At 39.4% G+C, this 13,781-nt stretch overlaps 1 protein-coding gene across 1 annotated transcript in view; it reads left to right on the forward strand.

Annotated features, from left to right (window-relative positions):
• Nucleotides 1–13,483, forward strand: part of RBM33 (RNA binding motif protein 33) — a 164,448-nt gene extending 150,965 nt beyond the window's left edge. Inside the window, exons 19-20 of the mRNA XM_025197781.1 lie at nt 6,284–6,372; nt 6,587–13,483. Of these exons, the coding sequence (XP_025053566.1) occupies nt 6,284–6,372; nt 6,587–6,635 (138 nt within the window). The 3' untranslated portion in view covers nt 6,636–13,483. The remainder of the gene's footprint in view (nt 1–6,283; nt 6,373–6,586) is intronic.
• Nucleotides 13,484–13,781: the final 298 nt, after the last annotated feature.

Genomic DNA, 13,781 nt, shown 5'->3' on the forward strand with positions numbered 1-13,781 from the left:
GACCTAGTAGGTAGTTTAAAAACAGCTTTGTGTAGTAGAGGGTGTACCCTATGAGCACCTCATAGTTAGCTTCCCACTGGTCAGCTTCCAGCGAGAAGATTTCAGCTACATGACAGAAATGCAAGACTCCTCCCTTGCTTGCTCCTGCATCCGTATGGCTGAGGGCAAGTGAAACTTGGGGACATCCGAACCCCAAGTCACCAGGCTTGGGCTTGCACATAGGATGCCTGCCAAAGAATTTGGAAGTATCTGAAGTCCCAGGCTGAAAAGTCTTGGGTGGAGGATACTTGCCAGTATAGGGCCAAATGAGGTTTTTGAGTGATTCAGAGGATTTGGAACTGATCTGGCTAATTTGACCTGGGATACAAAAAATTGCCCTGGGAGGAGGAGTTTGTAGTAGGTACAGAAAAATGTGTTTACAGCGTGCCTATGCTAAAACATGCAGCAGTTTCAAAGAAGGTAAAATGTATCAGTTCTGGATGAGCTAAGTCTATGGGTACCCACAGTACCAAGTAAGTGTTTTCAAATTTGCTTCTCACTTCCATGTGCTCAGGGAGAGCAGGGTCTGATGGTAAGTAGCAGAGAGAGGTTGGCAATGGGCAAGGTAGCCACCTGACTGCCCCAGATTTATTTTTCCTGCTCTAGCAGTGGAAGGAGGACAAATTCAAGGCAGACCTCCAATAATTAGATTCTGTACCTGGATAATTATAACAAAGTTGTAAATATTCCAGAGATAGAATTGAATTATTGGGGGGAATCATCTTATATTCTGGGTTTTTGTATATTCAAGTAAATACGGTATTCACATCCTGCCCAAACTTTATAATTTCAAATTAGTGAGAGAGAATTAATGATGCAAAAACTCCCCACCACCCCAGGAAATATTCTGCAAGTGCTACCATACCACATGGCTAAGGAAGTGTATGTCACTAACAAATAGACCTAATTAGCAATTTTTTGTCAGTGCTTCCTGGAGGGAAACAAGAGAATATTCTCTGGCCCCTCAAGGTGAAATGTTGGGTGCTTTCTACCAGTGATTCCCTTTTGTGAAAGCTGGCGTGTCCTTCACATTGAAAACTTTAATATTAAAAGCTATGCAGTAAATTTCAGTAAAGCTCCAAGACATGTAATAAACAAGGGCATGCAGAAGGCACGTTGACCTACATTTCATCTCCATGGGGGCACGTTTCACGTTTGGCTCTGCACTGTGGATGCCTCCTTTCCATTAGATAGCTCCTGCCCTGTAGTTCTAGCTGTGCTAGTGCCATCCTCACTCCTGGAGGCAGCAGCAGGAAACTTTTAGGAAGCTTTGTTAGTTTTACAGTGCGATTAACATCGAGAGAGTAATCTGCAGAGTAAACTGAGTGGGAACTAAAAAGTGAACTAAAATAACTGTTTTCACTGATACTAGGGCACACACTTATTGATCTGGAAGTTAAAGGGGTCCCAATGCTAGCGCAATTTACATTGATAGAGCAGTCTAAGGGTGAGGAGTGGCCTTAGTGGGAAGAAGAACTGAGCCCATCAAGGCTGTTTAGCTATAGTCTGGACACATCTACATGAGACATTTACTAGTTATAGTCTGGACATGTTTACACTTACTGTGGAGTTGCCCTATTACGCCACAGAAAACTAATAAACTGCAGCAGGTTAATACTTGTAAACACAAGTATTACCCTGCTGCAGAGGTTTTTTGTGAGCAGCAATGCGCACACGGTAACGGGGCTGGCTGGGGCATGAGGGTGCTTCAGCGTGGGCTGACCCTGTAGTAGAGCACCCTCGTGCCTCAGACAGCTCTTCCACAGCATGTTGAGCCAGGGCTGCTTTGACCTGGCTTAACGTGCTGTGGTCCTGGGCACACATTTAAAGGCATGCCCGGGAGCAATAAACTGGCGCAATTTGCTGGAGTTTATTGCTGTGAATTAATTGCACATGTAGCTGTGCCTTCTGTGGACTAGATCAAGAACCGAACTTAGTATTTCACTGTATAAGTCAAAGTTTGAAGCCAAACTATTTACCCTTAAAGTTCCACCTCGACTTTTATACAACATATCAATACTTTGAAGTAGAAAAATACTTTGTTTCAAAGTTCCTTTGTCTTAAGCCAGACCCTACCCTGCTGCATCCAGCCCGCAGGGAGGCATCCAGGGGCATGCCAGGGAGCATGCTGGCATTTAGGGGCTTCCCTGGCATTGACTGATGCCAAACCAGGCTCCGCTCCCCACCCTCCCCTCAACAGCCCAGAGTCAGGCTAGGCGGCCAAACCCTGCACCCTTCAAGTGTGGCCCGGAGACACATACCCATGTGGCATTTGAGTACTCTCAGCTCAATCCAGTCAGCCACTGCTTGGCACTGGAGACAAACTCAGTTTTCTAGTTCATGTTTTTAGGCATTTGAGAGGCTTTAGAATTGCCCTTCTTCATGTAGACAACTGTGTCAGTGTTGGCAGGGATTAGCAGCTTCATACCTAGTTCACACCAAAGCCCAATAGGGATCTAGAAACTAGGTGTTTCTCTTCCTGCATCCCCCAAGAGGCTTGGACATCCTCCTAGCATGCCAACCACACACCAGCAGAGCTGCAAAATGTTGTTGTGAATACTTGATTTTAAAAGAGCTGCTGGAAGTGAAGAAAGTGGTCTACCTTTTATATGCTGTATTCTTTTTTGCACCACAATTCAGCTTGTATAGGAGAGGTGAAGAGACCCTCAGAACTCTAGCTGGATGGTTAGGGCACGTTTCTGGGATGTGAGTTGCATGGGTTTGAGCCCCCTCATCCAAAGGAGAGCACTGAATCTGGATCTGGCACTTTCTGGATGAGTACACTAACCACAGGCTGTTACATAAATGTGCATCTGTGCTTTCCTCTATTCAAACATAAGTGTCATTGTTTTACTGTCACTTTTGGTGTTCAATTTTGATTTGTAAGATTGAGAAAACGTATTTTTAAGGATGGTATATAAACTGCAACTGTATAACTGTGATTGTGTACAACCTGCAAAATATGACAAATGTAGTAGCGTGTGAAAGGGAACCGTACAAGGAAAGCATCGTTTGTTTGCATACATAGCATACACGTATATGGACAGTAGGGTTTTGTTTTAAAGTTGTTTTTTTAATGTTCATGAAACACAGAACTCTTTAAGTGAAAAATATTTTCTTATGAATGAACCATAAAGCAGGTTACCTAAATGTTAAAAGAAGAAAAAGTAATAGCCTTACCTCATTAGTGGCAGCATGTTATCATTAAAAAGTTTGTCATGAAATTTGCCCCTAACCATTCAGTGAAGTTCTGACACTTATTTTGCATGCATTTTATCTGAGCAAAACCTTCAGCAGAAATACATGCACAGACTTATACTCAGCTTCTGGGACAGAGGCAACACCCCCCCCCCCCCCCCCCCCCCCCCCCCCCCCCCCCCCCAAAAAAAAAAAATGGTCCGCTGTAAAGGCAGGGCTTTGATTTCTGTGAAGTTCCAAGAATCATGGTCCATCCTGAAAATGGAGCTGTGAACCAGTAGTGTAACTGGGGGATGGTGACTGAAGGAGGGGCACTGCTGACAGCAGAGTTGCTGGCACGGTCTCATACACTGGCCAGGCCACGGGGCTGCTCTGAGCCTCTGCTCTGGACTTGATCATGTGTAATCGAGGACTGCTTCAAGATGAACTCAGTGTAATACTGTGGTTTAAAGGGTTAATACAAGCATAAAAAAGTGACTTTCAGGTAGAGGTAGAGTAGTGATCTTGCCTCTGTAAACAGCATTGGTAAGACTACTGCTCCCATACCGTGGGTATGGATGCACAGGGCACGTCCCCATGAGTGGGAATGTGCGTTTCCCCACGGACAGCTAGCAGTTAGCATATATTTGTGCTGCTGCTAGTGGTCCTGGGGCATGCCCCTGCACATGCACTCTAGTGCACGGCAGATTGCTCCAGGTGGGGTGGGGGAGGCCAGGGCCAGCACCTGGGCTGGCCCCAGCAACCTTACCTGGGGGCCTCCCAGGGCAGCAGCAGTGGTGATCCGGCCTGGCTAGCAGCTGGAGCGTGGCTCTGGTTTTGGGCACCCCGCCTTTTTCTGCTGTGGCTTTTTTTTTATACCTGGATTTCCCGATATCTAATTTTCCTGCCACACTGCAAATATGCAGTGCGGTGAATGAAATCGGGAGCGCCACATGTCTCGTGGCCCCTCGGAAGACTTTGAGGTGCCACAAACTACATGTTCCCACTCATGGGGACTCTGCCACAATGCCTTTATTCTGGAGTATTCTCAATTTATTCTGAAATAAACTTACACTGGGGAAAGTTACTCTGGTGAATGAGTTGCGTTATCTGGTACCTTTTGGGAGTATCCATTTACTCAGTGTAAATTGATTCTCTGCCACCCAGTGGCCATGTGCAGTAATCGTGCCTATTTTGGCTGTCAGTGTGAGCAAGCTGATCATGCATATACTCTGTTACAGAATAAAATAATCGTGGAATAAAATGTGCAGCGTGCTACTTAAGAGTAAATGTGTCGTGTCGTACTCTGTCCAGTTCTGGTATTTACGTCTGAAAATATGGAAATACTAGAAAGAGTTCAAAGGAGCAGGGACAGGACATGCGTGATCCCAGCACTTTGGGGAAGTGAGCTTTACAAGGTGAGGCTAAGAAACGCAATCTAGTAAGTCTGCGAAAAAGAAAGGTAAAAAGTGACTTGATTTCTGTGTTTAGGTGCATTCCTGTGGGTAAGAATCTAAGAATGGGGTTTTCTCAGCCATGAGGATAATTAAACATTGGAACAGTTTAGAGGAGGTGGTGAACTAGCTTGGAGTCTATAAATATCAGCTTTAATTGGGCTTCAGGGAAAAATTCTGTGGGCTGCATATACAGGATATCAGGTTAGAAGATCGTTGGAGTCCCTCCTGGCCATAGCCTCTATAAAAGGGTTTTTGTTTTGTTTTGTGTGTTAAGACATTTTTCCATTTAATATTTTTTTTAATTTAATATTAATGAAAAAAAATTTTAAGAATAATCCAACATTAAACATATCAATGAAAGTAAGTTTTTTCCCTTCAAGTATTCATTCCTGTAAAACAAATAAGTCTACTAGAATTAGTGCTGCTTTAATTTAAAGGAAAGGAAAAATGTTAACATAACACTCACTGTACAGCAGTATCTCCCTGAAGTCCTTGAATGCCAGAGATAGCAGGAGAGCAACTTGCAGGTACCGCACAATAGCTGAGGCAGCACCTGCCTGGTCAGAGATCAAGTGAGGAAGCAGCCATTCGGAACGGGGTTATAAGTCACTGTAGTAGTGGCAACCAATCTTTTGGTTTTGTCACTTTATTATTCAAAAGAGAGAAGCAGATTTTAGTATGTCTGGCTATAAGGAAGTGCAAGAGCCACTTTTTGGAGATGCTGTATTTGGCTTCTCTGAGATGAGGTGATAATTCTGCAAAATTGCAAATGGCAACACACAACGGTGAGCTGTGATCTTAGCCATATTACACACTTGACAATACCAGAAAGCGTGTTCAGTGCTTTGTAAAAACCAGGAAGGGTGCAGTCTTAATTTAGATGGGATCTAGCAATAATACAGAGGAAAAACAACTTTATATTAGTAAGATTATATGTTGTTTCTATTTTGCCTCCTGCATATCTTGATAGTGGTGGTGTATATTCCAGGATTTATGGCTGAATGTGTTAAAATGTATGGTGTGTATGTTGTTAAAATGGAGTGGAAGACTTGAATTCAGTGATCAAGGTACAGGACCTGAAGTTGAGATGTAGACTTTGTGCCTTTCTCTGTCCCTGATGCTTCCATGGAATCAATGGAGACCCTGTGTATTCATGGATACTCCCAATGAAGATCGTTTCATAGTTGGTAGGGTCGGAAGGGACCTGAGCAGATCATCAAGTCCGACCCCCTGCCAGGATAGTAAGGCTCTGTGTTTTTGCCGTGCTTTACCCAGACAAATCACATTGAAGGAGTCGGGCTCTAACCTTAAGTCACTTAGCCACTCGCTACTTCATTTTTCCCATTAGCGCAGATGTTAGTTAGAACTCCTACAATCTCTACATCTTCCTTGGAAATGTCTTGCAGTGATCCCGACTTGATCCGTCGTGACAAGCCACAAATGGAACCAAATGAACTGTAATTTTATCTATGTCCTGTGAAAAGCTATACTAACAGTCTACTTCCCTTTTGTGAGCCTACAAGCATTTCTCAAGAGAAAAATGGCGAGCTTCCTATGACTGCTGTGCAACTGAAACCTGTAATAAGTCGTGTCTTTTTTTTCCCTTGTAGAGTTTACAGATGCTTCCTCAGCAACGGAAAGCCATAGCGAAATTCAAGGAGCCAGCGCATGCATTAGCATTTCAACAGAAATTCCACAGGTAAATAATTAACCCCTGCCTTATTCTTTTGTTTCCCCTCTTTAAAAAAAAAAAAAAAAAAAAAGAAGCTTGTATTGCAGTCTCTTATAAAAAGGTTTGTCTTAATCCAGTCAGACACTTTTTACTACTGACCTCCATCGTCCTGTTTTCTGTCCATGGATGGTAGTGTAAGTTTGTCTAACAAATTGAAACTATTTTCTTTAACGTTTTGCAGGCATATGATAGATCTGTCCCATATTAATGTGGCACTGATAGTTGAGTGATAGCTGCTGAGAATATAATCTGTGAACAAATGAAGTCTACTGTGGAGCTACACAGGAAGATTCAGTGGCAAAACTATCAGGATCTGAAATCTTTTCAGTTTACTGTCTTTCATTAACTGGCCTGTGGAACTACAGAAGGAAACAAGATGTCTTCAAGAAAAGGTGAACTTGAGAGGATCTAGCGCCATGGAGATTTTGTGTTCAGTTTCTTCACATTCTGTTGTAACCACATGGAACTGTAGATTTTTTCAGCGTGCTTACATTGCATGTAGACACTATTCTTCAGGATGCTACTGTGTGATCACAGTGACTTGAGTTGAGAGAGAACATTTACATCGAGAAATTTAAAAACTCACTTTACAGCAAAGAATATTTGATAATGGTTGCTCTTATCTTCAGTGCAAGGTATTTAAATGAAAACTCACTTTTCTAAACCAAACACATAAGTCTGTATCGCCAAGAAGATAAAAGGTGTGTTCTTATATAGATTAAAACATGGTCTATTTAACCGATCGGTAGTATGCCAAGAAGATTTGGAGGTGACATGGGAAGGTTGGAGTTTCTCTTTTTGTAAATATGTTAAATCTTTCTTGGCATCTTCTAGTCCAGTACAGTCTTTCCGCCTTTTCCCTTCTCTCCTGCTCATAAGTAAAACACTGTGTAGAAATGTCATTGCTACATTTCCCCCTTGGGTTTAAAAGAAAGATCTTAATCTTCACCCTCCAGTAGCATCATGAAATAGTTAACTCTTAGTGGTATTGATTACAGTTTAGATTGTTTTAAATGGGAATGCAAGGTACAAGTTAAAACTAAAGCACTTAGGTGCTTGTTTTAAAAAAAATTGGCATAGAAAAAATAGTATATTTCCCAATAATTACTTTGTACCAGAGTTACCTTAAAATTATTTTTATTAAGATATTTTTTCTTTGGCATTTATTTTGTGATTAATGCTCAAACATAAAAAAAAAAAAAAATTCCCATAATAGCAGAAGCATTTCTTTTGTGATATGGTGTTCCTAATTGAGTTGGCATTATGGGGATGTTATGCTGCTGCTGAAATTAGCAGTTCCAAAAATTATGTGCAAAGATTAAGGACATTTACACTAAATAAAATCAACCATACTTCCTTTGGGTTGGCACTGTCTAGACAGAATTTCCAAAGGAACAAGTTTTCAGTTACTTCTTGGATATGGTTAGTAAAATGCCATCACTTAGATCTGATCTCAGGTTTACTGAAACATTTCCTCCATTCTTAGATTTGGGGGTGTGGGGGTGTTGTTAGATCCTTTAAGTACTTGACCTGCATTTTGAACTTGGGTACCTATGGGGTCTTTGTAGGTTTATTGAGACCCAAGTAACAAACAGAAAAACAGTGACAGAGTGCAGTGAATTTTACAGTAGTATAAAAGCTGAAACCTAAAATAAATGCCAGAACATGGACGAATGGGTGTGTGAAGCAAATTAGTTGCTATTAACCTTAGCATTTGTGGAAGATTTAGTACTAACAAAGTTCTTATAGGCCTTCTAATTGGCTTTCTCGCCAATTTTCTTTTTTTTACTGACTTGCCAATTAAATAGAAGTTACTAAAAATTAATGATTGAGCAGTAAATATTGTCAGAAGTCTCCCAGACAAAGCTGCTTTCTTTTTCCACTGAAATAATGCAGGGATAAGGTTGTATATTACAACTATTACACTGGAAAATGGAAAAAAAAAAAGAAAGAGAGAGTTATTTAGAAATCCATTTAGGACCCTAGCAAAGTATGCTACTTTAACAGATCACAGCAGCATTGTTGGAGCGCTCCCAGAAATGGGAGTTTTATACTCACCTAGCTCACTCTGGCTTTTTGCAGAAGTCTGAATCCTGACACTTAGCATCTTTCAGCACAGCTGGTATTCTTTGCTCAGGACAGTTGCAAGACTGGACCAGTAGATGTGTCACAGGCAGAAGTGCACTGGCAACTGGCAAAGCCGTATGTGTAAGTTAGCATGATGCCTGACTTCACAGAGCCTGGCCCAGTCCAGAGCTCTCTATCTCTTCTCTTCCATGAGCACTACAGCCTCCGCTCCCTCCCCCCCACGCCACACAGTTTCGGTTGTTATTTTTAAAAGGAATGCCTACATCTATACAGGTCATTGATCCCACTGTGGAAGAACAACTCTGAAATGAGGTGATCAGAAAAAACATGCAAAAAAAATGAAACGATAGGGGTATCTTCCTATGGACGTACGGACTGGATGCAACTAGAATGAAGTCGTGTAGCTGAGTTCAGCAGTGGGCATGTCTGCAGCTGATCAGCTGTCCTGTTTACAAGCAGATGGCCGATCAAGGGCTTTTTTAGAGCCTAAGGAATAAGGGGCCTGATCCAATGTTCAGAGAAGTCAGTGGAAGGTCTCCATTGACATCAGCGGGTTTTGAATCAGTCCCTTTCAGCCAGCTGAGCAGGTTTTAAAAATTTTTATTCAAGGCGCTTTTTTTTGCTTTTTCTTTTTTTTTTTCTTTTTTTTTTAACAAGAAAAACAAAACAAAACTTGTCCACTGCTATAGTGTGGCTTGAAAATAACATGAACAATGTCTTCTAATTTAAGTAGATTTGAGGCTGTGTAAGCATTGTTTAATACATGTATATATCCCCCTTAAAACATAATAGATTACTGCTTGTGCATAGGTAGAGTGCAGACATATTTGATAGTGATTTTAGCTGTTTACTGCAATAGCTGGGTATCATATACTGATAAGTGTGCTATATGTGTGTATGTCTATATGCATATAATTATACACATACATACATCCTGTATATTCCCATATCTTTTTAACATGATCTAAACAGTACAGTAGTAAAAAAAAATAAAACAACTATTAGGTTAGCCATTCATCCAAAGTGTTTCAGTAAAACATATCTTCAGTAATAGTCTCCTAAGTTACAGTTGGATTTGTTGGTTGTAACCTATTTGAATGATAGCTCCACTTTTAGTTGCATTTGTTGTGGCTCCTCCCAAAGAAAGCAAAGGAAGAAGAGGTAAAACTAGAAGGCCATGTAATTTCCATGATCTCTTACAGCACTTAGTTAAATCTGGTCATCCTAACTCAACTTTCTTCGAAGATCTGTTGCAACCATTATCTTGTTCTTTCTTTATCATGCATTTAAAATAAGACGCAGAATGCAAAAATTGCATTTAATGTAGTATGTAAATATGGAACTTTTAAAATTAAAAAATGTTATTCAAAGTGCTTATAGTTCAACCACATCTTAGCTACTTGTTAGGTTTTTTTTTTTGTGTTGTCTTATCTAAGTTTAATGGATACAGTTCCATAATGTTGATGTGTTTTGTGTATACCTTCAAATTTTTATAAAGATGCCAGTAAGTCAATACATATATTTTGATCTGTGTATTATTTGTTCACAATTAGCTTAAATTTAGCAGTCATATTTTAAGAGGTAAATATATTGTAGGTGATTATGTGGAGCCATTTTTTTTTCTTTTTGAGTTACCTTGTTTTGATCTTGTGGCATTTGGAAGTTCCCTTTTTATATCATACTGCATCTTGAGTAATAGACTGCTCTGGCCAAACTGTGTAAAATTTTAGAAAAATGTTCTAATTTATTTTTAAGAAGTCTCTGTCCTTAAAGGTTGAGTGGGCTACAAAGTACCCTGTCTTTACTTTCTCATGTCAGGCTGAGGTTTGGGTTTTGGGAAGGTTCATTCTTATTGTATTGCTCTCAAAGTTTGGGAGGTGGGGTTGTTATTTTTTATTCCACACACAGTTCAAGTTGGTCATGCTAAATTTTAGTCTCAACACAATATCAGTGATTGGTATGGTGTTTTGTACAGCCAAAAAAAAAGGAAATATTTAGAAAGAGTTCAGTGCACGTGTGTAGCTAGGCAGGAGTTCAGAACTATAAAATCTTTATAGGAATTATAACACACATTTTATAACCTCTAGGGGCAGAAGTTAATCTTAGCAAGTTGATGTGAGCCAAGAATGACCAAATTATCTCCAATATAACTGAACAAAAAGTAGGATGGCAATGAGAAACTGCAGCTAAACTTGCAAAATCTAGGGCAGAAACAGATCTTTAAATTGGTAGTTCTAGACCCCATTTGGAAAACTCATGCCTCTACATATAGGAGCTTTTAGTTGTTAAACTACTAGATATACTGAGCATCTTAATTCCTTTCACAGTAGGATTCTGTTACAAAGGTTTAGCCTGAAGAACTTTTACAACTGTAGGTGAACTCAGGTTGCTTGTGTGTTGCTACATTTATTGCCTTGGGTGCATGATAGCAACTAATTATAACTACTTTGGAGAATAAGAGCATTTTATTTGGTGCTGATAGTTTTTAATATATATACAGTTTAGTATCTTCAATTTGGTCAGCATTCAGAGCTCTGCAGTTTCCAAGAAGTTGCCGTGTGCACTTCCTAGAATTGGATAAAGTAGCTGTGAATCTTGCCTTTTGTCGTGCTTCTCTGGACATGTTCTACATTTGCTTTCCACCACGGTTCTGTATGTGTGCACTGTCCAACCCATTTAGCCTGGTGTACGTCCTCTGACTGTTTCTGCTCAAAAGATACAATTCTGGCTTCAGATACTCGCTGTTAGACAGGGGGTTTTTTGTGTGTGTTTTAGTCACCTTGGCATCAGGTTTGTTTTGGGGTTTTTTAATTATTTCTAGTACTTCTTAATTTTTCTAGCAGCAGTATTGGAGAAAAAAATAAATGGGCGGGGAGATACTAGACAGATTGCCGAAGGTCCAGCTAGATTTTAAAGAGCATGTAGGGGCATTCAAGGCTCTTGTTTTGGTGTTGCATTTCAACTGACTTTGATTATTAAATGTCATTATTTAACATCCTTCTTTAAACACTAATTAAAAGTATTTACTAGAAGCATTATTTCAAATTAGTATTGAATCCTAAGGATTTTGTGTAAGGTTTTTGTAACCTAATTAATTTTTATTATTATAATGCCTACATTTTTAACTTATTATCCACATGAGCGCAGGGTCTTGTGTACGAAAACACTGATTCATATTGGATCCTCACGTATACCATGTTCTGGTATAATATGGTTGGGAAGGATCATTTTGTTTTGTTCTAGAGCACTGCCTTTTGCAGGGTATTTTTTTAAAATCTTCTGTTTCTTTTTCTATGCTTAATTTGGTGGGAACATGTTATATCTTTCATACTATGAAACGTCAATGGGCAGGTTAATTTCACTGGGTCCTTAAGCACTTGTATTGCTTTTTCACCTCTTGGTTGAACACATTTTTCCAACTCTAAATGGGAAAGGGTCTGTATATATACTTAATTTCTCAACAGGTGTACATCAAGGGTTTTTAACTTTAAACTATTCCAGTTGATGAATTTTAAAATCTTTTAAACCTTATTACAAATTACGTATGTATTTGAGAGCAGTTCTGTGTAAAGTTACTTAAACACGTTTTTGGTTGTGCGCGCTTATTTGGAAGATGGCTGTTAATTGGAACGTTTGTGACCATTTTTACGTCGTTATATAATTAATGGTTCAGTTTTTTCTTTACAGGCGGTAATTTTTTGAGCATCTGACGCATTTACTTTGCATGAATAGATATAAAACACTAATTTTCAATAACAGTAGCTTTTTCCAGGATTCTTTTTTTCAGGAGATGGGACTTTTTCATTAATTTATCTTTCAGATTAATATATATTATCATTTACAGGCACTGCAAAGACATTAACCCTGATTTTTCCACAGCTGATCATCTGCGTCTGTTGTTCATCTTGTCAACCAGGCTAGTGATAAAGCTTCGCCATTAAAACAAATTATGCCACTTTATTTTATCGGATAGTCTCAGCTCAGCCTGTTCCTTCACTCTTCCCTTGCCCCTATTCTATCTCCCCTTATTCCTAATTTGCTTGCAATTCCTGCTTTACGGCTTTTTCTGCCTTCGATACATCACATCTGTGTCTGCATGTATACATGCCCTCATGTATGTCTGCTGAGATACCTATCCCTCTAAAGCATTCTCTGTTCTGTTTCGTTAACCAACTGGTTTGGGATATCAGTCTGTGTTGGAAGGAAGTTGCACTGCATCTTTCCACTTTAGTTATATATATATCTGCCACCTCAGGGACAGGCTGTTTTTACAGGTTCTTCACTTTTGGAGATGATACTGATTCCAAAGCACTGGAAAAATAATATTTAACTCTAACAATTTTGCTTCACAGCTTATCCACATAGAGAAGTGACAGCACTTTATGTACTTGCTCTAAAAATCTTGGCGTACCAGGAGATACAGGATTAATGACTAACTTTTTCCTTTCCTTTCTTTTTTCAGGAGTTCTGTTCTTGAATTCAGTGATAGTAATAGTACTTTGTTACTGCCACTTAGAAATAATGAGCACCTGTCAACACACTTCTTCCTCTATTACTATTACTGAATGTGATCCTTCCTAACCTGTAACTTTTAAATGTTGTATATATTTGGGTATATTGAAACTATCATTTAAACTGTGTTGCTCTAATCTGGATTATTAAGTTTGTTTATTGGCAGTTCAGAATAAAAATTCAAGAGGCGACTGTATCATGATACTGACTCCACTGTGGTTTCACCTGCTGCATGTTTTCTACAGCATCATCTACACAAGTTATTTTACATCTCATTTCTTAGATGTAATCTTTCCCAATTATATCAATTTTTTCCACTTGCATAAAATATTCTGTGGAACATGTTCAACAGTGAATGTAAGAATGAAAATACAGAAATAATCACTGTACCAGTTTCTTTTATATTGTGATTCCATGCTCCAAATATCAATATGTAATTAAGCGTGTTTATTGTAACTAAAACGTGTAAATAAAATATTTTCACTTTTTATGGTGTATTTCCTCAGTATCTTGTGTTAATGCACAACATGAACTTCAGCTCGTCATACAAAATAAAAAGCAAATACTTTTGCTTCTGTAGCACTTGGAGGCCCCCACTCAGAAACCATCGCTTCATTTTCTAGGTGCGGTAGACATGTAGAACAAAGACGAACCCTACTTTAGAGAGGCTTTAGCTTAGATTTATTTTAAGAAGGCACAGATGGATCAACAGGCAAATAGGATGGAGGCCAGGGAACAGTAAGGAGATGGTTGTGTTATGCATGTCAGAAATCAAA

The sequence above is a fragment of the Alligator sinensis genome, unplaced genomic scaffold (assembly GCF_000455745.1).
Source record: "Alligator sinensis unplaced genomic scaffold, ASM45574v1 scaffold601_1, whole genome shotgun sequence".
NCBI lineage: Eukaryota > Metazoa > Chordata > Crocodylia > Alligatoridae > Alligator > Alligator sinensis.